We start from the raw sequence: 23,499 nt of genomic DNA on the forward strand, positions 1-23,499 counted from the left end.
CCCACCCCGACCCTGGACGGAGGAGACAGGAGGGCTCCCCACCCTGACCCCGATCCTGGACGGAGGAGACAGGAGGGCCCCCCACCCTGACCCCGACCCTGGACGGAGGAGACAGGAGGGCCCCCCTGCCAGCCTGGCCCCATGCAGCATCCGGGCCCCCTGCTCACCTGGCTGGGGTCCCCAGGGGGCACTGACAGGAGAGTGCTGCTGTCCACCTCCCCCATGAGGAACTCGGACACGCTGCAAGGCAGGGAAGGGTCAGCATCAAGAGACACGCGGGCCCCGCACCCCCAGCCCCACTCTGCAGGCCCCGCGGCGCTCACGTGTTACTGAAGGAGAGAGCGATGGTCTCCAGGGCCTTCTCAAACTCCTGCTTGTCAGACTCTTTGTTGCACTCATAATGGAAGGCTGGTGGGCAGAGACAAGGACCAGGGGGCTTGGCCCACGCCGGGACGCCACCACCCCTGCCCACAACTAACTGAAGGGAGCCCTTAACCCAGGAGCAGCTCGAGAGCAGGTGGGCCTGTCAAATTGCTAGGCACCCTTGAAAACATGCTTCAGACGTCCCTTCCTCCAGGAAGCCCTCCCGGGGCCCCCGGGGCCCTGACTGCCGTGCCCGGGGCCGGCTGACCTCTGATCTTGGCAATGAGGGTGCCAGCAGCAGTGAGTGACTCCACGGTGTTCAGCAGCGGGTACTTGGAGATGATCTGACGCATCATACGAAGGGCCTCCCCCAGGTACTCGTGGGCCAGTGGCCGGCGGGCCTCGAGGAGGTCTGCCGGGCAGAGCGGTGTGAGCAGGGAGGAAGCCCCCGGCCCCAGGGAAAGACTGCTTGCCTCCCCCTCAGAGCTCCTGACCCCAGTGGGGAGACTGAGGCAGAGGTGGGACCCCAGGGGAGGCACAGGCCTCTCTGGGCGGCTGGCCAGGTCCACGAAGGCCAGACCGTGGTTTAGGCAGTCCCTTCTGCTCAGGACACTCTTCATGTCCTTCCAGAGCAAACTCCCGCTTGTCCTTCAAGTTACAGCCCTGGTGCCCTCCTCCTCCATGCAGCCCCACAGGCCCCTTTCCTGCCACGACCTCTCAGGGCTGCTCAAGGTTCTGTCGACAGCAGAGAGGGACCTGGGGCGGGGGGCAGGGGGGGCGGCCAGCGGGAAGGACAGCCTTGACACCTGCCTGCCCTCGGACCCCGTGCCTGATAGACGACGCTGTCCTTTCTCAGCATTGAGGACCCCCGCTGAAGGTCCCCACCGGTGAGAGCTGGGCCCCAGCACCTCAGGCTCCGGCACAATCCAGGGAAGCCTGGGCCACGCCCCTTCCCAGGACCTTCCTTCTGCGCCCCCTGCCCCGCGCAGCCCAGGTGCTCCCAGCCGGGCCCTGCACCGTCCCCCACCTTGGGGCTCGCTGTTCTCACACCCGTCACAGTGCTGAGAACGCTAGCTACAGTCGGCCATCCCACAGGCCCCATGACGGCCCCATTTCACGTATGAGACACCTGAGGCTCAGAGGAGGAGGCCCAGCAGAGGAAGCGCCGGACTCAACCCACATCCTCTCTTCCAGGTGGCCCAAAGTGGGTACAAGAGTGCCCTGCCCTGTCCCAGCCTCCCACAGGACGCCCTCGGGCTCAGCCCCGCCCAGGCCTGGCCTCCAAGGAAGTGCAGGGATCGGAAAGGAACTGAGATTAGACAGTTTCCCCAGGAAGCCGCTCTGGCCCCCCGCCCGGACCAGATAACCCTGGGGGGCTCCCACCTCCCGCCCAGCAGGGGCCAGGCCTCTGGAGAGGCTGCTGGGAGGCTGAGGTCAAACCCCAGCTCAGGCCCCTCCTTGGCCAAGAGAGCCGGGGGTCAGGGCCCCACGAGGGGCCTCAGTTTCCTGATCTGTAGTGCAGGCGCCCGGGGGGGGGGGGCAGGTCAGAGCGCCAGGCATGGTTCTGGCACTGTGGTTTTTGGGGAGTGGGCAGCGGCCGCAGGCTGCGCACGAGGTGCCAGGGACAAACAGGAAGCAGATGAAAATAACTCGGCAGGAAGCTGGGCTGTCAGCGCCACATGGAGGAGAAAACGGAACTGCCATCCCAAACAGGCCACTCACGCCGGCGGCTCACATGCTGGTCCTGCCCCTTGTCCCTCCTGGATCCCTCTCCAGCCAGGCCCCGTGGCTCCAGCGTGCCCTGCCTCTGCTCTAGCATTCTCTATGGCTACCCGTGGCCCTCAGGAGAACAGTTGGGCTCCCTCAGCCCGCTGTTCTCAATGCCTTCCTACACCAGTGATGCCCCAAAACTTGTTCCCCCAAATGCATCTCCATTTTATGTTTCTGAGCCTGTATACGTGATGTTCCCTCCACCTCAGTGCCTTTCTCTGCTCCTGGCCTCCGAACTCCTACTCATCCCTCAGGACCCTGGCTGCCATTCATCGCCTCCTGAGCCTGCCGGCTTCCCTCCCTCCACGCTGCCTTGAGCCCGCAGGCTCTGACATCTCTGCATCCGGCCCTGCCTGCCACCCAGGCCTCAGTGGTCCTGCCGCTTCTCACCATCGCTCAGGACACACTCCTTGAGCTTCTCAAGCGCCTTGGCGAAGCGGCCCACGTCAGTCAGCAGCTGGGAGATGTCCTCCACAGTGTCGGGGCAGGGCCCCTCGATGGGGAGCTCGGCAGGGCTGGCTGTGGTCAGCGGGCTGCGATGGCCCCGGCCCAGCGTCCAGGAACTGGCGCCGGACAGCGGGAAGCCAGCAGCGCTGGCATGGCGGCTCAGGCTGGTGGGCCGTTTGAGGGTGCCCGTGGCCTTGGCATTTGAGGCTGCACTTGGTGGCTCCAGGCTGGGTCCAAGGGACACAGCATCAGCCCCATCTTTCCTGGGCAGCTCCTGGGAGGGTGGGGGGCAAGCTGATGATGGTGTTCCAGCCCAGGCATGGCCTCAGTTTCCCCAGAAACGAAGTGGGGCCTCTGGAAGGTCCTTGGCCTGACCCCACAGGGATCAAAGGCCAGAGGTCAGAGGGCCGAGATTTGGTGCCCTGCCCCGCCCACACCTGTTACCCAACATCCTCTTCCCCAGAGCTTTCACAAACAACGGTCTCTGCCCAAACCACAGCCAGGGGTGGGGCCTGTGAGGGCGCGGGGGAGGGGCACCCCACTTCCTGGTGGAGTAGGGAGGGCCGGAGGGGGTCCTCAGCCCTTGTAGCCCCCTCCCGCCTGCTGCAGACACCTCTACTCCCTGGTGAAGACACTTCTGTCGATTCCCGTACCCCTAAGAGTCCTGTAGACCCCCAAGTTCCACAGACACCCCCAGGCCTTATAGATGGCCCCAAACCTTGTAGCCCTCCAGACCCCAGAGATGCCCCCCAGGCGCTACACCCAAGGGTCTTGCTTCGTGCCCTGCTGCCCTATAAACCTTGGGCTCCCTAGCCGAGCTATAGCTCTCACCTCCCATGGCACCGCTGCCCCCAGACTCCCTGACCACCACCCTGTGGTCCCAGACCCAATGCCGCCCCCACCCTGGCACCCTCCCACCCCCTCCCTCGGCCCCACAAGCCAGCCCTGGTCGACGAGGAGGGATGCGGTGGTCAGCCCAAAGGGCTCCTACCATGAGCTGAACGCCAGGGTCCCAGACTGTCCTGCGTGGCCCATGCCGTCCAGCCCGGTAGGGGCTGTAGCTCGTGTGAGCCCCCCGCCGCCGGCCCAGCATGGAGCCGCTGGGTCCTGGGCCCCCAGCACACTGCACACCCTTGGGCCCCTGCCGCCTGGGTGTTTCTCCAAGGTCCCCGCCCGCTCTCACTCCCCACAGAGGCTCACTCACCCCCAAGGGCTGTGGGCTGGGGCTTCCCGCCCGGTTCTTCTTCGAGATAGAAGGGGTTTTCATGAGCTCCCGCTTCTTCCTGGAGAACATGGTGCGGCCTGGGGCCAGGGCCCCGAGATAGGCGGGCTGGGGTCTGTCAGGCTGGGGGTCTCAAGCCTGCAGCGCTCAATAGTGGCTGCCTCAGGCCCACATTGTCGCTGGCCACCCCCTCCCCAGCTGTCAGGCCCACGTGACGGGCCCGGCCCTCATTGGCGGGCCCTCCCCCCCCACAGGAAAAGGCCTCCGGAGGGAGGCAGTGCCGGTGACTGGTGACACAGACCTGCCCCCCACCCTCCCGGGCCTCAGCCTGCCCCTCCACACAGCGGGCTTGAAGGTGGGGTCCCAGGTCCCACCCCCAGCTCGGCTCTCAGGAGCTCTGCACGTGTGCGGGCCCTGCCTCCCCGGCACATGGCGGGGGCACACGGCGGCAGACGGCAGGGGTGCAGACCCTCAGTCGGATGCACCCGGATGCCGCCGAGGGCAGGATGACATGCAGGGACCCGGACAGGTGTGCAGACGTCAGGAAGCTCACCCATGAAACGGACAAGCCAGAGCTGCTTTCTCAGACCCTGGGCATGGACACCTGCTATCCAGCCTCCCACCCTGTCCCCCTTCCTCTGGCAAGCTGGTGGCACAGGGCACGGCAGGCCACCGCCCCCCCGGCCCTGTGCCCACGGTCCAGGGACATGCACATGGACCACCAGGCACGCCAGGCGGCAGGACTGTGGGAGGCACGGTGGGAGTCATGCCTTCGGCCACCACTCACCAGCAAGAGCTGGGGCCTCCATGGTGCATAGGGACCCCTGCCTCCTCCCCTCCTCCCACAACCACCTCCTCTCTTCGTCAGAGCCCCCTCTCCCAGATTCTTCTCCTTACTTCTGGAGTCCCACCCTCCATCCCCAAACCCTGACCCCTCTACCCTCCCTAACACTGCCCCCCACTGACCTCTGCTGGGAGGGGCGGATCTCCAGGGCACAGGGCCCGCAGACCACAGCCCTGGGTGCCAAAGCCAGCTCTCCAGGCCCAGGTCCAACCACAGACCCAGCTGAGAAGTCCCTTGAGGATCCTTTGCCCACCACTCATTGCTCTGGGGCCAGGCTTCAGGGGGTGAGGGCTGGCTGGCAGGCTTCTGGCCTGGTCAGGAGGCCTGGGGTCTGTGCCACCCGCCCTGGGCTCCTTCAAGCCACCCAGAACATTCCCAAGCCTTAACCTCATGCCCACTTCACGACCAGGCACTCATAGGTACCGCCCTGAGCCGCCAGACCCACGTGGGTGTCCAGGCTCTTAGGAAGTCCCCAAGGGCATGTGAGACGCCCCAGTGCCCAGCCCAGCACAGAGGCCCTCACGTGAGCTGGGGGTCTGGCCAGACTCTCACGTGCACACACTCACGGAGGCGGGGGAGGAGAGCCGTGTTTGGGCATGCACGCACGGACACAGTTTCACGCCAGGAGTTCTCTTTATTATTTCCTCCAGGGCAATGGATCCTCGGAGAGCCTGGGTCCCCCCGCCCTCCCAGCATTTCCCACCGACCCCTCCGATGAGGGCAGCTCAGAGGACCGTCTCGGCCATGCTGGGGTCCTCCAGGAACCCGGTGATGAGTTTGGGGTGCTGTGGGCATGGCGCAGGGCCTGCCCCGACTCCGGCCTCCTGCTCTTCGTCCATCTCCTTCCCCTGGTCCTTGGAGAAGTACAAGAATACCTAGGGGTGGGTGGCCGGAGGGGAGGTCAGCCCCAGCGCCTGGCCCTCAGCCCCACGTCATCCTCAGCTCCACCCAGGCGCCGCGGTCACCTCCTCTAACGTGGTCTGGCTCACGGAGAAGTCCTCCACGCCGTGCTCCGCCCCGTGGGCCGCCAGCTCTCCGAAGACGCGGGACAGGGCGCAGCGCCCTCCCGGCGGCAACTGGAAGCGCAGGCGGCTGCCGTGCGCCTCGCGCAGCTCGGCCCCTGGGAACGCCGCCCCCACGAAGGCAAGCGCCAACTCGGACCGCGCGGCGGGCACCCGCAGGGTCAGCGTGTGGCCGGCTCCAAATCTGGGATGGGCGGGTCCGGGGCTGCTGGACACGCTCGAGGCCCGCCCTGCCCGGCCACCCGTCCACACCACCCTCCTGCTCGGTTCGGGCCCAGCCTCCAACACCTGGCCCCTCCTGACCCGCGGACTTGCGCGGCCTCGCGCGGCCTCGCCCATTTATAGGCTCACCCCTTCCCTAACTCCGCCTCTCCAGGCCCCGCCCACACGAGGCCCCACCCCCAGGTCCATCTCCGGCCCCAGAGAGCCACCGTCACCCATCAGCCACGTACCCCTGCTGGTTGCCCCACTCCCTACTTCATGTCTCCTCCACAGTCCATGGTCCTCGCCTCCCCTCAGGTTAGAGCCAAGTTGGCTTCGCGTGGCCCTGTGTCTGGTGGCTCTTCTGGCCCCGCCTACAGCCCCGCCCTCACCTGCCTGCTCGCGCCCCACTCACCTGCTCTTGAGGTGCTGCGGGCTGCCCAGACAGCGGAACCGCCCGTTCACCATGATGGCCAGGCGCGTGCAGAGAGCCTCACACTCCTCCATGCTGTCAGGAGCCCAGCGCCATCAACTCCTGCACTCCCCAGGCCGGGGACCCTCACCCTCCAAGCCCGGACACTGCCACGGAGCCCAGACCATTCTGGGTCTGGGGTGTCCAAGGGTCGGGTGTCACCATCGTCGGCGTGTCCGCCCCCCCAAGGTCAGGGCCACTCCATCTCCTGTGTCCCTGTGCTCTGACAGCCTCTCGCTGGGGCCGGGTCCGCCTCCCTGCCCAGAGCCTGCACCACCTTGACCCTCATCCTTGAGCATCCGGAGCGGGACCCACCTGTGTGACGTAAGCACCACGGAGCGGCCCTCCCGCACGACGGCCAGGAGGCTGTTCCAGAGAAAGCGCCGGGAGCTGGGGTCCATGCCAGTGGTCGGCTCGTCCTTGCGGGGTGCAAGGGGGAGATGCCATAAGCCAAGCCCCAGCCCTCCCCCCGGACCCCGCCCCGGCCCCGCCCCCACGCACCAAAAAGACCACAGCCGGGTCCCCCACCAGCGCCACCGCTGTCGCCAGCTTCCTCTTGTTGCCTCCACTGTAGGTACCCGCAGGTCGGTCTGCGTACTGCGGGAGCCCCAGGCGCGCCAGGCCCAAGCTCGCTGTCTGTGGGGCGGACGGAGTGAGAGAGGGGCGGGGCCAGATGGGGGTGGTCTCGGGGCAGGGGCAGTGAACGGGAGGGGGGCAGAGTGAGCGTGGGGGGGGCTAGACTGGGGGACCAGCGAACGGGAGGGGGCAGTGAGCGTGGGGGGCAGGCTGGGGCGGCAGTGAGCGTGGGGGGCAGTGAGCGTGGGGGCAGACTGAGGGGGCAGTGAGCGTGGGGGCAGGCTGGGGCCACGATGGGGGAGGGTAAATAAAGAGAGCAGAGCCAGGATGAATGAGGGACCGGCCCGACCCCGGGCAGAGTAGCCGGAAGCCCTCAGCGGGAGGTGGGGTCAAGGCCAGAGTGGGCGGGGTCGCCACCGCGGTAGTGCAGGTGGGGTAGGAAAGGGGCGGGCACAGCCTGCGCTGGATCCACGGCGTGTAGGAGCTGGGGAACGGCAGGCGCGGTACAGGTGACGAGGGGGGGGACCTGGACTCAGGGCCTGGCCAAGCAGAGCCAGGGCGGGGCTGCGATCCTGGGGTTGGGGGGTCACCTGGGCAACCTGAGCCTCGGGAACACCGCGCAGTCGCGCGAACAGCTCCAGATGCTCGCGGCCGGTCAGCAGCTCGAAGACAGCATCCGACTGTGGGCAGTAGCCCATGTGGCGGGGCGCAGCGGACGGTTCCTGGGCCACGCTGGGGGTGGGGGGCAGGGGGCTCAGGGGATTGACTAGGCCCTGGCCATGCTGGGGGGAGGCAAACAGGGACCTCGGGGCCCACCCACCCTGGACCACTATGGTAAGAGACAGGGGGTAGGGGGTGTTTCAGGGCCTGGTGGACATGCGGTTTGTGGGGGCACCAGGGGCTCGGGGCCAGCCGGACCGGACCATGAGCAGGGGGTGGGGACGAACAGGGGCTTGGGACCGCCCCACCCCCGCCCGAGCCCCCTCACCTGTGGCCTGCCAGCACAGCCTCACCACCGCTGGGCAGCATGTCCCCCGTCAGCATGCGAAATGTGGACGTTTTCCCTGCTCCGTTCACTCCCAGCAGCCCGAAACACTGCGGGTGCCCCATAGACGGCACTCAGCAAGGTCTCAGATCCCTGTTCCGGGGCTGCTAATTCTTGGGGTGGGTTTCCCGGTGTCTGCAGGAGGGCTGTGAGCAAGGAGGACCCCTGGGACCGATACAGGGCATAAATCTGCCACTTAGCAGGGAATCGTTGTTGGCATGTGGGATGTATTTAATCAATTCCAGCACCCAGTAGGTATCTCGTAAAGATCATGTGCTCCATAAATAGTGAGGCATGAGACTTCTCAGTTTCACGACACTCAGTGGGTGCCTAACAGAGGCACCCACGGAGTGCTGAGGCTGGGTGCAGTCAGCCCAAGGTGGAGAGGCTGGCGAGCGCACAGGAGGGGCTTGAGAACCAGCGTTTGCAGGTGTGCTGGCCCTGGCAGGTGGCCGAGACGTGACACTCAGCACACCCGTCTGCACATAGTAGTTGCTTGAATGCGAACTGGTACAGGGCACATGCCTCATAGATATTGGCTGTGAGCAAGTGCTTGATACAGGTACGTATACAACAGGGGCTCAATAAGTGCTGTTGATGCTTGACAAAAAGTCGATCATCACTAAGGTGACGTTCAGTACTCCTCTGGTAAATGCATATACACACGGGGGCTCGACAACTGGTTCTCAAATGTTGACACATAGTAGGTGCCTGATTAAGGTTATTGGCACATGCGTGGGTGCCCCCTGGGTGTTCGATAATAATTTGCTTGGTCTCGGTAGGGTCTTACTAATATCTTCCTGCAGACAGTGGGGCTCCATAAATAGAAGCATGCAGTAGGTGCTTCCTGAGAGTCTGCTGGCACAAAACAGGAACTCAAATGTTGGCGGCCAGTAGTTGCTCAATAAAAGGCAGCGGGCACAAGGTAGCTGTTCAATAAAGGGCATCATGCACATAGTAGGTGTTCAGTAAAGGACAGTGGGCACACAGTGGGGCAGCCTCTCACTGCCCCTGCATGGGGAACTCTGCCTTGGGCTCTCACCTCACCCGGGGGGATCCCCAGGCACAGGCGGTCGACAGCTGGTGTCTTCTGCCCATAGTACACCTGGGGGGAGTACAGGTCCCTGAGAAAGGTGGGTGGGCCAGGGGGAGCCCCCCAACCCAGCACTCTGCACCCACCTTGGTCAGGTCTCTCAGCACCAACAGGTCCCCCTGGGTGGCCCCTTGGACCACCCGTTCCCGCTCCCGGGCCACATCCTCATCCTCCTCCCCCAAGGGGTGCAGCGACCTCAGCTGGGGTCTGAGGACAGAGAGGTCAGTGAGCCCAAAGCCAGAGCCAGCCCCTCCCCCCACTTACCCAGTCCCCACTGACTGCGGCAGGAGGCGGTTGCCGTGCTGCAGCAGCAGCGTGAAGAGGAAGAAGAGCGGCCCCTGTACCACCATGGCCAAGAGGTTCTTGCCAACCACCTCCCAGCGCAGGGGTGACTGGAACTGCCCATCTCCTGTGGTGACAGGAAGGAGGAATTAGGTCATGGGGGGTGTGGGCCCCTCCCCATCCAGGTCACCTTGAGTTCTTAAGGAAAAGGAACAAGAACTGGATGGGCCACTCAACTGAGCTCTAATTGGTATAGAAAACAGTGATATCCCCATCTCCCTTATTTAGGGCCTTAGACCTTTTGTGATATGACCCAAGACAGAATTAGCTTTTATGGCTGCTTTGCTGTACTTCTAACTTGACCCAAACTTGGGGCCACCTTAGATCTCTAGTTCTCTTTCTGGGGGCTGCTGTTTGTCCCTACCCTGTGTAACTGACTTGGCTGGCACTTCCCCACCTAGTTCTCACCCAAGCGCTCAAAGGCGTCAGCCATGGCCTGGTTCCGCACCATGTCGATGAGCCCCCGGCCCAGGCAGAAGTGGGGGAAGATAAGGAAGACCTGCTTCAGGATCCGGCTCACTTCCTGCAGCTTCTGCTCAGGGACGGGAAGAGGTAGGTGGATCAGGGGCTAAGGCTGATGCCCCAACCCAGTCCCAGCCTGAGGCCCAGACACGCAGGGCCCCACCTGATCAGAGAAGAGCTCGAGCATGAAGGTGGCCATGCTGCCATTGATGCCAATAAAGAGGTTGATGCAGGTGAGCACCACGTAGGCCGTGCTGGGCACGGAGAAGAAGAAGGAGGCTGGGTACATAAGCGGCGTGATCGACCAGCTGAGGGGCAACAGGAGTCAAGGGGTGACCACCTGACAGCAGGCTGAATAGCCCTAAGAGGAATACAGATCTCCCCTCCCATCGTCCCTGCTATGGACCTCTTAATGTAAGTCAAGACAAGAGGAGCATTTTTTTTTTTTAAAGTAAACTCTACCCCCAACATGGGGCTCGAACTCGCAACCCCGAGATCAAGAATCGCACACTCTGCCGACTGAGCTGGCCAGGCGTCCCCGGAGAAGATGGGCTTTTAAGGCCACCTCGGCACATCATTAAATTAGATTACCCTTGGGATCAGCTCAGACCTCCACGATCTCTCCTTGGGAGTTGGTTCAGAGTCCCACGTCCCTCAACAGTATTAGGTGTTGAAGTAGGGCAGTCAGTAAGAACAGCCCTGGAGGGGCTGGGGAGGCCTCACCCATAGAGTAGTAGGAGCAGCAGGAGGGCAGGCAGGTTGGCAGGGGCCACGTACGCCCTCTGCTGGAAGGCCAGAAAGATGAGCACCACGATGCACGCTGACACCAAGTAGTTACACTGCATTAGAGATGGTAATTACCGCCATCAGTTTGCAAGGGTGGGAACTGCCACCCTCATCCCTGTGCCCCCTCCCAACCTCCCTGTGTTTCAGGTAGCAGGACGCGGAATCTCCCACAATCCCCAAGACTTCCCCCAGGTCATCCTGGACGAGGGCCTGACCAGAAGGGGCCAGAAAGGGGCAGTGGTGAGAGGTGGCCGGACCCCCACCCCTCTAAGCATTGCCCGCACCATGTCCCAGAGAAAGTGGCCGAGCCAGTAAAGAGTGGGAGGCAGGCCCCCCATAAACTGCAGGTGTTTGGTCCGGGTGACGCGCTCCTCAATGAGAACAAGGGTGAAGCTGGCTGGGACGAAGGACATGGCAAAGACCACACAGATGGAGACAAGCACATCCACCGAGGAGGCCATCCTGTGGGCAAGGGTGCAGGAGCTGTTCAGAGAACTCTGCCCACTCCTGACGGGACAAAGGTCCACGGCTGGTTAGGGAGATGAGCGGAGCCAGTTAGGGCTGCGGTGCATGGGCTGCTGGGGGAGCCTGGACCCTGCTGGGCCTGATGGTGTCCCGTTCCCCAGGCCTATACGCACAGCAGGAGTGTGGCAGAGTGCCGTTCTAGCTCCCTCTGCCCAAACTGACAGGGCAGCCGAGGCAGGGAGGGCACGCAGAGGCAGGACGCGGCACTCACAGTGCGGCCTCAGACAGCTGCTCCTTGGTGAGGTTCAGGGGGTGGTTGAGCGTGGTGATGCTGTGGGCACGGCGGGCAGGGCCCGGGGGCAGCCGGGCGCGGAGGAGTGCGTTGTTGGCTCTGTTGACAAAGGCCACCATGGCGTGCCAGCCCTTGTTGTTGAACCAGATCTGGAGGGGTCAGGACCGAGCGGTCAGGGCGCTGGCGTTGGACCTGCCCCTCCCACCAGCTGCCCGCTGCCCCCGGGTCCCACCTTGAGGCTGTCCTCCGTGTCTAGGCTGTGAGCCCACGCTGTGAGGTTGTTCAGGATGCGGTCGAGGGCCCCGCCGGGGGGCGGGCTCAGCAGCACCCGCAGCTCCTCCACCGAGCGGCTCACCTCCTGCCCCGAGGGCAGGCCTGGGTCTCGGCCCCCCAAGGAGAAGCCCCCATACCTGTGAGGCGGTGGGGTCAGGGGGCAGCAGGTGAAGGCCCGGGAGGGTGGGGCGGGCAAGCCCCCGAGCGGGCAGGCAGAGGGCGCGGGAATGGGACCCTCCTCACCTGACCTCGTTCACCCACTTCTTGGTCTTCAGGCTGCAGGAGAGACAGACAGAAAGGCAGAGACGGGGCTGAGGGGATGGGAGCGGGACAGAGCCAGGGAGCGATGCTGGGGAGCCAGGGAGCCAGGTGAAGTGAGGGGAGGCCCCCAGCCCCGACCTCCTCATCCAGGGGCCCAAGCAACGGCCGGGCAAACCGAGTCCAGGCGGCGGCTCACCCCTGCTGGACCAGGCGCGGGTAGGTCTTCACCAGGAAGTCGGACAGGTTCCGGCCCGTCAGGTTCTGCACCACTTCCCCAGAGCCGGCCAGTGCCTGGGGCGGTGGGGGGCCGCCAGCCGCAGCGGGGCAGTCCGGCAGCAGGCGCCGGGCACCAGGCTGGCTGCACCGGCAGGCCAGGGACGGGGACTCCGGGGTCCAGTTGCCGCTGGCCAAGACCTCAGTGACGCCCACAGGCACCTCGGGCACCCAAAACCGGCAGACGGCGGGCAGCGTGCACTCAGGCGTCCTGCAGGGGCAGGGCCAGGGGCAGGGCTGTGGGCACTGAGCTTTCCACAGGCCCAGGGACGTGGACGCTCCAGCTCCCAAGCGGGCACAGGGATGCTCCAAACCCTCCCCAAGGCCAACCGGCCAGGGCCCACACAGACCACCTGAGGCCTGAGAGACACGAGGGTCAGCCGGTGGGCCCCCACCTGGTGGAGCTGTTCTGCGGGTAGGCCTCCAGTCCTGCCTCCTCCAGCAGCATCTCCAGCAGGCGGGCACGCTCTGAGTTTCCTGGGGCGTCCTCACTGTGTGGGGTGCAGCTCAGAGTCAGGTCTACGCCCCAGGCCCGTCGGCCTCCAGCCCCCTCTCGTCCATACCCACCTAAAGAAGGACACCTGAGCACCGTACATGCTGGGACTGAGCTGCAGAGCCGGGTAGTATCCGAAAGGAGGCACGATGAGACTGAACACCAGCGCCAGGCCCACGAAGAGGGCAGGCAGCACGATCTGAAGGACAGGCCCATCAGCTGCCCTCCCTGCTCTCCCTTCCAGGCTTGCCAGTGTCCTTCCTTCCTCCTGCTCTAGAACCATCCATGGCTCCCCAGTACTCTGATAGAGGTGTTCAGGTCGGGGGAGACTTCTGGGGCTAACCAGTCAAATTAGGCCACTGAGCGGGCGACCAGAGCAGAGGACAGGCACCCAAGGTCTCCCACGCACTCTCCGGTGCCCAGCCCTCCTCACCTGTGCAAATAGGCCACGGCGGCTACGGCGGGCAAGCAGAAAGCGCTTGAGAAGCAGGGCCCGGAGCTGCTGGCAGGTCAGCACCCAGCCCTGCACCCGGCCTGCAGCGTCCGGCCCAGAGCCCTGCAGGGCCTGCGTTTCTGGGGCGGACAGAGCTGTGGGGGATGGAAGGGTCAGTGCTCCTGTGGTGGCGGCCTGGGAAGGGCCAGGGGCTCAGGGCTGGACAGCTCACCAAGCTCCCCGTTCTCCAGGACAGACTCCTCGGGCAGGATCTTGAGCCGTGTGGTCACATCTGGGCGAGCGCTGCCTGAGCCCGGGTGCTGCTTGTGGCTACCATCTGTGGGGCCAGAGGGGTTGGGGTCAGCTTCGACGGCTACCGATCAGCCTAGGGTCTGAGTCAAGGTCAAGGGTCACAGACAGAGGGGCTCAGAAATCAGGGGTGGAGGTCGAGGCTGCCAGACTCCACCAGGGATGGGCACTTGGCCTGAAGTCAAGTCCCACTCTGGACCAGGGTTAGAGGTCAAAGACAGGGACCTGCGGTCGCATCCTCTGGGTCTGTGTCCACAGCACAATCCTCTACCACCTTCAGGAAGATCTGGGGACACAGAGCAGGGGCTCAGCCTGGGAACCCCAGCAGAGAGCCACCCAGCCCTAAGACACTGTGGGTCCCCAGGCCTCCCCAGGAAGCTCCCAGCCTCTGGTCCCCTGCAGGTGCCCCTCCGCCTCCCTGGGGTGTGCTGCCGTCCCTAAGCAGGCCTTTCCTCATCCTTCCAAGGACACCTCCTCCAGGCAGCCCTCCCCCAGCAGCCCCACCTCTTCAAGGCTGGTGTCGGAGATCCCATAGCTGGCCAGCCCCAGCTCCCCCAGCCGCTGGTCCAGCTCACGGAAAAGCCTGGCAAAGCTGCCGTCCGCGGCGCCCCCGTAGGGCAGCACCAGTACCAGCTCGCGCGGCAGCCCCTCCACCAGCCGCGCCCCAGGCACCAGCCGCTGCACGAGGGACAGCAGCTCGGCAGCACCTGGGTGGACGGGGGTGGGGCAAGTCAAGGGCGCGGGCACAGTGGGCAGCCCGGTCTCCTTGGGGAAGGGGTGTGGCCGGCCCCCCGAGGAGCCCGTCTCTGCAGGCAGGGGAGGTTAGGGTGAGGCACCGGAGGGCAAGGTGTGACCTGAGGTCAGGCCGGAGGTCCACGTGCGGTCAGGGGTCAGTGGTAGGGCTGTGTGTGAGCTCAGCCCAGGCTGCGTTAAAGGCAGGGGCCGGGATTCGGGTTCAACTCAGGGTCAGAGGTCAAGGGTCCCGTTAGGCGTCATGGAGCCCATTGCCCTGGCCCTTCCCTGGGGCGCGCCCCGCCAGGTCTCACCAGTTGTGCCGCCCTGGCTGCCTGGCTCCCCCCTCCGCCTGGCGTCCACGCAGTCCTCCGAGTCAGCGGTCCCCTGCGGGCAGAGGGGCACCAGCTGCCACAGCCGGGGTCATGGTTGCGGTCGGGGGTCGGAGGTCAGCTCCAGCCCTCACCTTGTTGCTGGCGGCCAGGGACGGGTCAGCCTCCGCCAGCGTCAGGTAGTAGCCGGAGCCGAGGTGGCGGCGCAGGAAGAGCGGCGAGCCGCAGCAGCACAAGCGGCCTCCCGCCACCACAGCCACGCGGTCTCCCAGCAGCTCTGCCTCATCCAGATGGTGGGTGGAGAGGATCAGTGTGCGACCTGGGCAACGGGAAACCAGGCCACATTTACCGTAGGGATGTGAGGCCTTCGCGCAAGCTGTGGCCTCTGCCAGGAGTTGCCTGCCCTGTGCATCAAACTCCTATCCAGCCCGGGGCGCCTGGGTGGCTCAGTTGTTGGGCATCTGCCTTCAGCTCAGGCCACAATCCCGGGGTCCTGGGATCGAGTCCCGCATCGGGCTCCCTGCTCGGTGAGGAGCCTGCTTCTCCCTCTCCCTCTGCCCCTCCCCCTACTTGTGCTCTCTTTCTCTCTCTCTCTCTCTGACAAATAAATAAGAATCTTTAGGGGCGCCTGGGTGGCTCAGTTGGTTGAGCGACTGCCTTCGGCTCAGGTCATGATCCTGGAGTCCCAGGATCGAGTGCCGCATCGGGCTCCCTGCTCGCTGGGGAGTCTGCTTCTCCCTCTGACCCTCCCCCCTCTCATGCGCACGCGTGCTCTCTCTCTCTTCTCATTCTCTCTCTCAAATAAATAAATAAAATCTTTAAAAAAAAAAAAAATCTTTAAAAAAAAAAAAACTCCTATCCATCCCTCAAAACCCTATTCCAAGCACTTCCTCATCAGAAACTTCTTCTGGCCCCTAAAACAGAATCTAGGGGAAGCTTGTGCCTCCCCCAACTCTTACCTTCCTGGTATTTTAGCAGCAGCTCCCAAATACTGCGACGGGAAGCAGGGTCCACACCGGCTGTGGGCTCGTCTAGGATGACGACCCGGGAGCCACCCACAAAGGCGATGGCTACTGAAAGCTTCCTCTGCATCCCACCTGGGCAGAGACAGGGGTGGGCGTCCCAGCATGACCCCCTCCTTCTTGGGCAGGGGCTGTTGGCCTCCTCCGGGCCCCTTTCCCCACCCTCTGGGTCCCCCAAACCTGGTGTCTCCTCTGGCCTCACTCCGCCCTCAGGATAACGTCTCAGCCCCCCTCCCAGCCTCATCTCTACCGACCCGGAGGCTCCTCCCGAGGCCAGGCTCACCAGAGAGGTGGCGTGTCTGCGCACCCCGCTTGGGGACGAGCCCCACGTCCTGCAGGAGACGGGCCTGCTCAGGGCGCACAGCAGCTGCACTGAGACCCTTCAGCCGTCCGTAGAACCAGATGTGCTCGTCCACGCTCAGCCTGCAGGCACGGGCGAGCACAGTGGCCACCGTGGCAGGCAGAGCCCCAAGAGCACCCAGCCTGCCCCCCACCGCACCCCAGGCCCTCCAAGACCCACATGTCAAACAGCACATTGTACTGTGGGCAGACACCCAGGTGGGGCCGGATGGCTTCCATGCTGGACTGCACGTCATGGCCCAGGATGCAGGCGGAGCCCCGGGTGGGTGGAAAGAGGCCACTCAGTATGGACCTGGGGATGAGGGGGTCTCAGGGCAGCTGCCCTTCAGAGGAGGAAGCGGAGACACACAGAGAAGGGCAAAAGCACTTAAAAGGCACCCACTGTCCACCCAGACCAAAGGGGTATTATGTCCCTCCTTTACAGAGGAGGAAAACCGAGGCTCAGAGAACATGGTTATCTGCCTGTTGTGTACCCAGAACGAACTAGGGGCCCCGCCCCCGCTGTAGAGACCCAGACGCCTCTCCCACTGAGCAGATGTGCAAACTGAGGCCGGGGGGCAGGGGAGTGGGAGCGGCTCACAGCATGGTCGTTTTGCCAGCTCCGCTGTGGCCCAGCAAGGCGGTGATCTGGCCCTGGTAGAAGTCCAGGCTGAGCCCGCGCAGGGCCAGCTGTGGGGTGCCGGGAAAGCGCTTCTCCAGGCCCCGTATGGAGACCCCTGGAATCAGGCCCGGTGGTACCTCTTCCATCAGCGCTGCAGAAGGAGGGCAGGCTCAACCGTGGGAGCCCTTCGGCGCGGGGGTGGGGGGTGCAGGGGGCCTGGGGGACTCTGGGGGACCCGGGAGGCCAGGAAGGCTGGTCTGTGGGGTCAGCGACCTATTAGCCTGGGGCCTATAGGGATTAGGGGCGCCCCGGGGAGCCTGGGGAGATGGAGATCCCCAGAGGATTGGGATCTGCAGGAACTTGGGTCTGTAGAGGACTTGGGGGTTACAGACAGGGAAGCAGCTGTTAGGTCTCCTGTGCCTCACCCTCCGGGTCCTTCAGGGTGGGAGGTGGGAAGGAACCCTCGGGCGAACGAGGTCCAAACCAATAGCTCCTCCGAAAGGGGAAGTTCCACGGTTTGGGGATCCCGTACTGGCCTGGGGGGGGAGCCGTGCTCAGTTACCTCTTGAGCCCATTGCCCTGGAGCGTGCCAGCTTCTGGCCATACGCCTGGGATCAGGGCATCCAGGCAGGAGACCCCATCGGCCTGCCTCAGGCCATCCCTCCGATGCAGCCACCTGTGCCTGGATGCCAGGAAGCCCTCCCCCCAACCTGCGACGGTCTCCAGGTACCAAATGGCCCTGAAGCTCCACCCCACCCCACCATGCCCCCCGGCCCGGCCTCCCTTCTGCAGGTGTGCCGAGAAGTCCCTACCCCCCCCTTAGGGCCCACCTGGGCCGACCGCCTCCAGGTACCCGGTGGCAAGGCCATAGAGCACAGCATCAAGGAGCAGAAGGCCGGAGACCTGGGCCAAGCTGAAGACGTCCGCCACAGGCCCGGTGCCTATGTTGTGCCACTGTGCGCCTTCGCCCTGCTCCTCCAGCAGCGCCAGGCTCTCGCAGCCGAACCCAAAGGCCACAGGAGACAGGAGGCTCTGCGGTGGGGGCAGGTGCGTGAGTGAGTGAGCGCAGCTGAGCGTGCCCTGCCCTCGGCCCATCCCGGGTCTCACCGCAGCCACGAGAACGCCGGCAGGCAGCTGGTCCCGCCAGGCCACACACAGCACGTAGGGCAGATAGAGCACAAAGTAGGCGAGGCCTCCACAGGCGGCTGCCAGGTTGGCTCGGGAGAAGAAGGTGCTCAGGAGGAAGCTCTGGACCACGGTGGCCATGGCGAAAGCCGCCAAGAACAGGAAGACCACGGCCGGGTGGCTATAAGGGAGGATGTCCCCGAGCTGCATGGGGCAAATACAGCTCCGGTCAGGTTCCTGGATTTGCCCAGGGTCACGCCCCTCCGCCGGGCACCCCTGGCCTGCGGCCTGCGCACGCGCACGCGCTCCCACTCTTTAGCCGGGAAGGCTGAGGTGTGCCCACCTTGAGCACCAGCACCAGCAGCGCTGAGCTGAGAAGGAAGGGCCCAAGGCAGCTGAGGAACCAACCAAGCCATAGCACCGTGCTGCTGAGCCCCATGGCCTGCATTGTGCAGCGCAGCCTCGTTTCCTTTTCCCGCACCACCGCCTTCACCGTCAGCGCCACCGAGTAGATCCAGGCCAGCGTCAGGAAGAGCGGCAGCGACCGGCTCAGGACGCGCAGGAACCTGAGGCAGGGGGGCAGCTGAGGTGGAGGCCAGAGACCCTGCGCCGCCCCCAACTGGCAGGACACCTGGCACCTCCAGATCCCTGTTCCAGCCTTAGGGTCCCAGGTGTCAGCACAGGCCCCCCGTTCTCCCTGCGCCCAGGGACCTCAGACCCTCCCCCTCCGGGTCACAGGGAGTGGTCCTTCTAAACCAGCGGCTCGCAGCCTGGAGGGCAGGCATGTTCCCAAGGGAGCCCGAGTCCCGCTCCCAGCCTGAGATCTGTCGCCTTGGGGAGTGGGTGGGGAGCGGGCGCTCACGCATCATCCACATAGCAGGGGTAGGGCATCTGCTGCAGATAGAGGCGGGCCCGGGGCTCGGTGCCGCTGAGCACGCGCACGGCCGCGCGCTCCAGCAGGTCCTGCAGGTACACGAAGCCACCCCACACATAGCGCAGGTCCGTCAAGGGGTCAGCGGCCGGGCCGGGGTCCCAGAACCTGCAGATGGCAGGGCGGTAGGCTGCTGGGAGAACCCCGGGGCCACGCACCTCACACCACCTAGGCCCCATCCGCCGTATCCCCGGATTGGTCTAAGGAGGCCCGGGCTCCGCGTATCACGGTCTCCCATTGGCGGGATGGCCCCCCCAGCCCCGCCCCACACTTGGCCGCGCCCCCACCTGTCCCTGATCTTATTGGTTTTCGTGACAGTATCGATGTCCATGCGGATCTTGACACGCACGTGGCCCGGGCCTCCGAGCTGCGCAGGGTCCAGAGGATCCTCGGGCCCCAGCAAGACGATGCCGGCCCAGAAGCGGCGCTCTGTGAGCAACTCCAGCGCCCGTGCCACCAGGGCGGCCTCTGAAGGTGCCGCCTCCAGCTTGTCCAGGTTCACACACTGGGGAAGGGCCTGGGCGTGGGTCCTAGGTGCCCGGGTCCTCCCCTGAACCTCGGGCCGGGCAGTGCTTCTCCCTCGGAGCCCCAGGGCGGAGCCCAGCTCCCCCAGCAGATTTCCGCAGGGCGCAGGCTGTGTCCCGTCCGCCCTCAGGCTTTCCCTAGGATGGGGCACCGCCCCAGTTCGGCCCCCCTCCCCGGGCTCCCCTCTGCCCTTCGATCACCACGGGCCCTGCCCACCCGGCTGACAGAGCTCCCAAGCGGATGGCCCCTCACCTCCATCACACTGCCCAGCATGCCCACCAGGTGGCCCACGTCAGCATGGGCCTCCTGCCAGCTGTAGGTGCCCCCACGGGGATCCAGAAAGGCGAGCAGGGCCTTGGCCTGGGCGTGGCCTCTGGATCCCTGCCGCCTCCTTCCTCCGTCCTGAGCTTGCAGGAGCCTCTGGGGAGGGGCGGGGGAGCAGGGGGCTTGCATGGGGCACTCCGGGCCGCATCACTCCTCTCCTCACCCCTGGGGCCCCGTCCTCGCCCTGGACTCCACAACCCGCCTCCACACACTTGCCCAGGAGGCCCCGCCCTGTGCTCTGCCCACACGTGGGCAGGGAGACCCTGGGCGACTCCGCCAGCCTCGGTCCTGGCCCCACCTGCAGCATCGCCACATTCGTACTGTCATTCAGGAAGTTGAAGAGCTGGGGTCCCAGGGCACCCCACACCTCCTGGATATCCTTCAACAGAGCCAGCTCCTGGAAGGTCCGGTTCACCTGTGGGAGGGGGGCACCAAGACAAATGCGGGGCCAGCCCTTTCACGATGCCCCCCTCCTCTGAGCACCTGCCCCCCTCCTCCCCAACCTCACCTTCTCCCGCTTGGCCCCACTGTGCCTCTGACCCCTGGCACACGCTGTCCCTCTACCTGCCACCTGGCAGACTTCTTCAAAACCCTGCTTCCACACCCTCCCGGGGCAGGGCCCTCCCTCTGGCCTGGCCCACGCTCGCTGGGCTGAGGGAGGGGCCCAGGACCACTCCTGCCCTTACCTGGGCCATGAGCTGCCTGGTGAAGGCAGTGTTGGGTGTAAACAGCAGTTTCCCCAGGACCAGCGGCTTCAGACGCCTCCAGAGCAGGCGGGACAGCGGGTGGGTTTCCAGTGACCCCACGAGCTCAGCACAGGCAGGGCCTGGGGTGGGGGCACCATGAGGCCCTGCCCCCACTCCCAGTGCCCCACTTCCCAGACTGGGAACAGAGGTCAGTCACTCACTCAGGCCCTCGTCGGGTAGGGCTGCTGCCGGCTCTTGCCCCGCCAACTCCTTCAGGTGGCTGGCCTCGTACCAGTTGAGGGAGAGCCCCTCTGGGATGCTAGGCCCCTGGGCACTGCAGAGGGCCTCTGTGACGGCCTCCAGGGGCCCAACTGCTCCTTGGGGTCTCCGCAGCAGTGCCCGCAGCTCCACCAGGCTGGGCAGTGCCAGGAGCTGGAGAGAGGTCACCAGAGGATGCTGGTAGCCCTCCCTGCCAGCAGCAAGCCTAACCAGGGCTAGGCACCCTGCCAGGAGCACCTTCTCCCTCTCTCCTTCTGCCCAAGCCCCCCCAAAACCTACCAACGGAAGTGCCTGGGCTGCCCTGTCACCGGCCATCCAGGCAGCCTACCCTTTCAGTTTGCTGGCTGGGGTGGACGATGAGCGGGCCGCTTACCTCCTGGGCCAGGTCCTCTGCTGCCTCCACAAAGCTGCTCACGGACTCCTGGACGTGGTCTGGCACAGACCCCAGGGATCCCTGGGGTAAGAAAGACGCAGGGGTGAAAATGACCTTGACAGAGTTCTCACTAGGGGTCGAGCACTTTGCCAGGCTCTACTCCGTGCAGGGCCATACTATTATAGACTCCGTTTTACAAACGGGGAAGTAGAGGCTGCAAGGCACGTGGACTCATTCAAGATCTCATGGGCTGGACACATGCTAGACACGGCCTGTCTGGGCACTAACAGGACGAGGAACGTCACTCCAGGCGCCAGGGACAGCCCAGGCAAAGGCCTGGAAGCTGGTATCAGAGGCCCCTGCCCCAGGATGGGGAAGTACCGGGACTTCCTGAGAGCAGCTTCCCAGAGTCAGCCCGGTCCCCACCCCATCTCACCTCTCCAAGCAGTGTCCCCAGTAGCTCCATGGTCAGGGGTAGTAGGTCCTGCAGTCGGTCGCTTGGCTGAGGCCGGGCTGGGAGAAGAACACACAGAAGCACGAGCTTAGGCAAAGCCTAGCCTGAGACAGCCCTACCCTGTACCCATTACACAGCCTGGCAGATTGAGGCTCAGAGCGCACCCCCGCCAGCCAAAGGGCCCTGGCCTCCTCACCTGGTCCGCCTGCGGCTCTCAGCACTGGCATCAGCTTTCCCAGGCTGGCCAGCGTTCTGTGGGCACTGGGGCCCCCCAGGACAGCGCGGGCATCTGCCAGGAGCCGGGAGACCCTGGGGACAGAGAGAGCAGGAGGCGGGGGCTCGGCAGACACCCCCGTGCCCGGGGCCCCCGCACCCACTGCTGCTGGCTCACAGGGAGTCCTTGAAGTTGCTGAGGACGCCGGGCTGCTCCCCGGGCGTGGACTGCGGGAAGCAGGTGTTGTTCAGGTTGCAGATGAGACCCTGGAGCCAAGGAACGGTGCCGGCCGAGGGCAGCGGCTTGTTGGGGAAGTGGCCTGTGGGGACGCTGGGTGTGGGGAGCCTCGCCTGAATCCCCTCCCTGTTCACACCCTCCCCGACAGCATGCTCTCTCAGACTTTTATTGGGTGCCCGGCCTGTGCTCTCTGATGCTCACGGGGGCCCCTGTGGATAGGGTGGCCCATTGCCTACGCCCCCCCCACAAAACAAGCCTCGTCCCTGGGGGGCTTACATTCATGGTGCTCAAGTGGGGGGTGGGAGTGGCGGACGGCCACTAGGATGAAGAAGAGAAAGAGAGGCCACAGCAACTCCACCAAGAGCTGGATCTGAGGGAGGGGCAGAAGAGGGGGACAGTGGGGGGCAGCCGGGGCCACTCCCCCCACCCCCGGGCCCATCCGTCCTGGCATTACCGGCTGTCTCCTGCGATACAGGAAATTCTTCCAAAGCAGCAGCACTAGCTGCGTCCAGAAGGCCATGGTGGGGATGGACAGAGCACACGACCGAGCGTCAGGCTGAGGACGTGCTGTGTGGCTCTGGGCGAATCCTGACCCTTTCTGAACCTCATTCCTCTATCCCATGGTGCAGGGCTCCTGGAAGCTCTGCCTGGAGCCAAAGAGCAGGCACTCCTGAGAGGGTCTCTTCTGTGCCTGGGGGCGGAGTGAGCCAACGGGAGCCCTGCCCGAAGCCGTCCTCGCACCTGATTGGTTGCCTGGGCTGTCCCTCCCTGCAGGGCGGGGGTCCAAGAGGCTATCCGCTAATTCTTCAGGGGGAGGAGCCTCGGCTCAACTCTGCAGTCACCAGGCTCCACCCTGAGCTCCCGTGGGGGTCTCCAGGTCCCGGCCCCCAGCCTCCTCCCGGGCCCTGGGAAGGAACGCCCCACCCCCGGCTCTTCCCCAGGGGTAAAGGCCAAGGGTTTACCGTGCTGAGCATTTTGCACGCCTGGCTGGAAGCAGGGCCTACCCGGCCCCCCAGAAAGGCGAGCCGAGTCACCCGGCTGGAGGCAGGCGCCCGCTCTACCCGCCCCTCATGTTTATCGCTGAGAAGACCCCCCGCTCTACCCGCCCCTCATGTTTATCGCTGAGAACACCCACAGGATCCCGAGGACGAGTAAGGAGAAGAGGCCGCGATGCGGGCTCCTGGAACCAGCCATTTCTGATGCCGTCCCTTGGCTAGAAACTGTCCAGCTCTGGCCTACTTCATTATTGTACCGAAGAGGAACTGGGGCAGGGAGGTGCCACAGGCCACGTACGAGGCTGGAACCAGGACCCAGGACCCCCGACGCCCCACGGCAGGCTCTGCTTTCCCTCAGGTGGGAGCTGGGGCACAGGGCTAGTAGGAACTCCAACGGGCAGAGGCGCTTGCAAGTGCGTGTGGGCCATCCCCTCTCAGGGGAGTCTACTGCCCAGCCTCCTCCTCGAGAATTAGTGGTCCATCCTGCCGCCCTCACACTAGGGGCGGGGAGCGAAGGTGAGCGAGGGTCTGCACTCCGCCCTCACCCCCTCGTTCCCGGGGAACCTGCCTCTCTCCCACGCGCCCCCGCGCCCCGGCATCCTCGAGTCTCGGAGGCCGGCCTCTCTCTCGCCGGGAGCCTCTCACCTTTCCAGCCCCCACCTCGTGCCGCCTTCCCTCCGCGCGACCGCGGCCCGGGGTCACGGCCCCTTTAAGAGGAAGCTCCCGCTGCTGGCCCTAAGCTCCCTGAAGTTGACCGCCGGCACCTCGGAGGCCCGCGGCCGCGCCCGGCCCCGCCTCCGCCCACTACTATTGGCTGCGGTCCCCGCCACCCGCAGGCCGGGCCTGCGCTAGCCACGCGCGCCGT

At 65.1% G+C, this 23,499-nt stretch overlaps 2 protein-coding genes across 18 annotated transcripts in view; both read right to left on the bottom strand.

Moving 5' to 3' along the window:
- The window catches only part of ARHGAP45 (Rho GTPase activating protein 45), an 11,389-nt gene extending 7,380 nt beyond the window's left edge, over window positions 1-4,009 (bottom strand). For 3 of the 6 annotated variants that reach the window (XM_025861132.2, XM_025861133.2, XM_025861130.2), the window contains exons 1-5: window positions 3,572-3,753; window positions 2,524-2,854; window positions 632-775; window positions 324-408; window positions 168-240 (exon numbers count right to left, since the gene is read on the bottom strand). In XM_025861132.2, the coding sequence (XP_025716917.1) occupies window positions 168-240; window positions 324-408; window positions 632-775; window positions 2,524-2,854; window positions 3,572-3,673 (735 nt within the window). In that variant the 5' untranslated portion in view covers window positions 3,674-3,753. Of the gene's footprint in view, window positions 1-167; window positions 241-323; window positions 409-631; window positions 776-2,523; window positions 2,855-3,571; window positions 3,755-3,784 lie in introns of those variants that run through there. The other 3 variants (XM_025861134.2, XM_025861131.2, XM_025861135.2) reach the window with 2 other exon arrangements.
- Window positions 4,010-5,260: 1,251 nt separating this feature from the next.
- ABCA7 (ATP binding cassette subfamily A member 7) lies at window positions 5,261-23,444 on the bottom strand. 12 transcript variants are annotated; one of them, XM_025861099.1, is made up of 47 exons: window positions 23,280-23,436; window positions 22,094-22,282; window positions 21,916-22,009; window positions 21,580-21,721; window positions 21,385-21,497; window positions 21,171-21,247; window positions 20,735-20,815; window positions 20,304-20,514; window positions 20,083-20,222; window positions 19,695-19,811; window positions 19,325-19,492; window positions 18,835-19,052; window positions 18,479-18,655; window positions 17,960-18,182; window positions 17,599-17,820; window positions 17,322-17,523; window positions 16,917-17,027; window positions 16,471-16,642; window positions 16,051-16,182; window positions 15,814-15,953; window positions 15,468-15,605; window positions 14,643-14,827; window positions 14,491-14,563; window positions 13,949-14,151; window positions 13,670-13,730; window positions 13,368-13,472; window positions 13,136-13,290; window positions 12,777-12,901; window positions 12,605-12,700; window positions 12,133-12,420; window positions 11,919-11,951; window positions 11,635-11,812; window positions 11,382-11,551; window positions 10,930-11,107; window positions 10,583-10,698; window positions 10,023-10,167; window positions 9,806-9,929; window positions 9,335-9,464; window positions 9,142-9,262; window positions 9,005-9,067; window positions 7,906-8,012; window positions 7,508-7,649; window positions 6,843-6,977; window positions 6,657-6,760; window positions 6,285-6,377; window positions 5,612-5,852; window positions 5,261-5,521 (listed from the first exon to the last, which is right to left on the bottom strand). In XM_025861099.1, the coding sequence occupies exons 2-47, from the start codon at window positions 22,157-22,159 to the stop codon at window positions 5,372-5,374; spliced, it is 6,465 nt and encodes a 2,154-aa protein (XP_025716884.1). In that variant the 5' UTR covers window positions 22,160-22,282; window positions 23,280-23,436; the 3' UTR covers window positions 5,261-5,371. The 12 variants fall into 12 exon arrangements, 10 of the variants coding, with proteins under 10 accessions (XP_025716884.1, XP_025716885.1, XP_025716888.1 ...); XM_025861100.2 differs by lacking the exon at window positions 23,280-23,436 and adding an exon at window positions 22,381-22,694; XM_025861103.1 differs by lacking the exon at window positions 9,005-9,067.
- Window positions 23,445-23,499: the final 55 nt, after the last annotated feature.

This window comes from Callorhinus ursinus, unplaced genomic scaffold, assembly GCF_003265705.2.
Source record: "Callorhinus ursinus isolate GAN/ISIS: 27379988/994484 unplaced genomic scaffold, GSC_fseal_2.0 scaffold77, whole genome shotgun sequence".
Classification (NCBI taxonomy): Eukaryota; Metazoa; Chordata; class Mammalia; order Carnivora; family Otariidae; genus Callorhinus; species Callorhinus ursinus.

Bases quoted from the DNA above. Each gene is read 5' to 3' on its own strand.
- ABCA7 (XM_025861099.1), bottom strand. From the start codon at position 22,159: ATGGCCTTCTGGACGCAGCTAGTGCTGCTGCTTTGGAAGAATTTCCTG. The intron at 15,606-15,813 runs GTGAGCCTGGCC...GTCTCTGCCCAG, and splicing joins GCAGACACGCCACCTCTCTG to GTGGGATGCAGAGGAAGCTT. The intron at 13,473-13,669 runs GTCCCTGTCTTT...CTGGCCCCACAG, and splicing joins CCCAGAGGATGCGACCGCAG to ATGGTAGCCACAAGCAGCAC.